At 40.5% G+C, this 2,698-nt stretch overlaps 1 protein-coding gene across 1 annotated transcript; it reads right to left on the reverse strand.

The window, feature by feature from the left end:
- Nucleotides 1–1,897: 1,897 nt before the first annotated feature.
- Nucleotides 1,898–2,404, reverse strand: LOC137224327 (keratin-associated protein 13-1-like). The gene is made up of 2 exons (XM_067737175.1): nucleotides 2,216–2,404; nucleotides 1,898–2,185 (listed from the first exon to the last, which is right to left on the reverse strand). Exons 1-2 carry the CDS (start codon nucleotides 2,402–2,404, stop codon nucleotides 1,898–1,900), a joined length of 477 nt encoding a protein of 158 aa, XP_067593276.1.
- Nucleotides 2,405–2,698: the final 294 nt, after the last annotated feature.

Here is a 2,698-nt window from a genome sequence, read left to right on the forward strand (position 1 = left end):
CTTCCCTGGTGGTTCAGTGGTTAAGAAACTGCCTGCCAATGCAGGGGACATGGATTCAATTCCTGGTCTGGGAAGATCCTACATGCTGCAGAGCAACTAAGCCCGTGTGCCGCAACTGCTGAGCCTGCATGCCACAACTACTGAAGCCTGTGTGCCTAGAGCCCATGCTCTCACAACAAGAGAAGAGAAGAGAAGCCACAACAAGAGAAGCCACTGCAATGAGAAGCCCATGCACTGCAACGAAGAGTAGCCTCCGCTTGCTGCAACTAGAGAAAACCCATGCACAGCAATGAAGACCCAACACAGTGAAAAAAATAAAAAAAATTTTTAAAAACCAAACTTACATATACTACCAAATGTAAAATAGATAGCTAGTGGGAAGCAGCTGCATAGCACAGGGATATCAGTTTGGTGCTTTGTGACCACCTAGAGGGGTGGGTTAGGGAGGGTGGGAGGGAGATGCAAGAGGGAAGAGATATGGGGATATATGTATATGTATAGCTGATTCACTTTGTTATAAAGCAGAAACTAAGACACCATTGTAAAGCAGTTATACTCCAATAAAGATGTTAAAAAATAAAAAAAAAAGAAAAAGAAAAACTCCACAAGAAGAACTTTACCATAAGCACTTCTCCAGATCACTCCTTTTTTCTCATTGGTTTAAGTCAGATCACATGCTCCATTCTGAACAATTCACTTTCAGTAGGGATTGGGGTGCCAGATTCAATCCTGAAACCTGAGACATAGCCATGCTGATATAAAGAAATGATTGTGGGTAGTTAAGAAGAGATAAACAAGCAAAATTCAGTTCTTGTGGGAAGAGGAGAGAGGAGAAAAACAACTATGAGGGCAATGAACAATAGGCTACCCACATGCACTTACATATTTTCTTTCCACTTACGTATTTTCAAATGTAGATATATGCATTCCCCCAAGCAAGAAAACTGAGTAAGCTATCTAGTTATCATATCCAAATATAAGCCTATGATATCAAGGAGTCCTCCCTCTCAGGTATTTCCTACTCATGATACTGCCATGTTTCCAGAAGTTCTCAGGACACTTCTATGAAAACAGCTGGCCTCATACTGATCAAATAGAAGAAAGAGAATGACACCTCAACATTATAAAATGACTCAGAAATTGTATTCCTTTTATTATAATAAAATGCATATGTGGTTAATTTCATCCATACGTAACATGTTTGTTTCATTACACAGGTTACTGCAGTCAGTTAATATTGTAACCTCAGAATTCCATTAGAGCTTGCATAAGTCTGTAAAAGGGTCTTCTAAAAAGTATTTTGACAGTTCCTTCATGTAAAACAGCCAAGCTAGTACTTGCTGAAGCATCACTGCTGTCTCTGGAACTTTTGTTCTTGGATCTGACCCATGATTAGTTTAACCAAAGTAAGATATCCTGATAAGGCTGAAATGACCACTCATAGAAGAGTTTAGGATAATCTCCTGCCCAAACTCTGATTCCACTTGCCAAAAATTCCAGGGAACTAACTCTGTATTGGCAGATAATTCTTCCAATCAGGGAATCTGCTCCATAAATTAAATACTTCTTTTTAGACAAATAACAGTAGATTTGGAATTCCCAACAGACATCTTTTAAAAAAATTAGTAGTAAGATTTATGAACTGATAACAGATTAAATGAGTTTATTTGAAAGGAAAAGAGATCTCTTGTACTATTTTTAACTAGAGAATTAAGGGGGAAAATAGAAGAAAACAGAATGGATACTCTCTGAGATAAATTATTTTAATATTAATAGGATTTTAAAAAATTATCATTTGTCTAGGTAGTAGAAAATAGACTCCAGTCAGATAATAGCTGAGATTAACTTTGAGGGATATAACTGTGAAGTCACAGTCTAGAACCCTTAAGCTGATTGATCAGCAGTAGAAGCCAGATATACAAGTTGGTTGGTAACAAGAAATTTGGCAGATCCTAGAAGCCATGTATGCTGGACGGCAAAATCTGGATCCATGGCTCAGGAAAGGGAAGCCACAGATTCCAGAACCCAGGGGTCTGAAGCCACGGGATCCACAGCCTAGTGAGTAGCAACTTCTAGATCCATAGCCCAGGCAGTAGCCTCTGCTGGACCCACAGCTCAGAGATCCAGTGTGAGTTGACCAGCAAGGAGTGCAGGGAGTGGAGGTCCTTGGATAGTAGCAGAATATCTGGCAGGGACTGGACACCACACGGTATACCTGGCACCTGGTGGGCTCATCACAGGCCTCCTGACACCCACTGTAGAGAGAGGAGCCCAGCAGGCAGGTGCTAGGAGAGCAGAGGTCAGTGTTGTAGACCAGGTCGCTGGGCTGGAAGGAGCCTGGGTAGCGCAGATAGCCTCCAGGGGAGCGGGACGAGAAGTTTCCTAGGCAGCAGTTGTAGTACATGTTGGCAGGAGAGGTGAGTTCAGCTGAGTTACTGTGAGATGTTCTGATATCCTTGGCTTCTCCCAGCCGTGTTTATATATATATATATATATATATATATATATATATATATATATATATATATATATATATCTCCTCAGTACACTGGATGTGATGCAGACCCTCCCTGTTCTTGTGCATGTCTTGTCATGAAAACAGTCAATTAACCTAGGCTATAATTATCACTGAACACATTCCTGTGTTTTCTTAACTGCTGTTCAATTATTCTGCTTTATAGAAGCCACTCTGCTTCTT

This window comes from Pseudorca crassidens, chromosome 5 (genome assembly GCF_039906515.1).
Source record: "Pseudorca crassidens isolate mPseCra1 chromosome 5, mPseCra1.hap1, whole genome shotgun sequence".
In the NCBI taxonomy this organism is placed as follows: Eukaryota; Metazoa; Chordata; class Mammalia; order Artiodactyla; family Delphinidae; genus Pseudorca; species Pseudorca crassidens.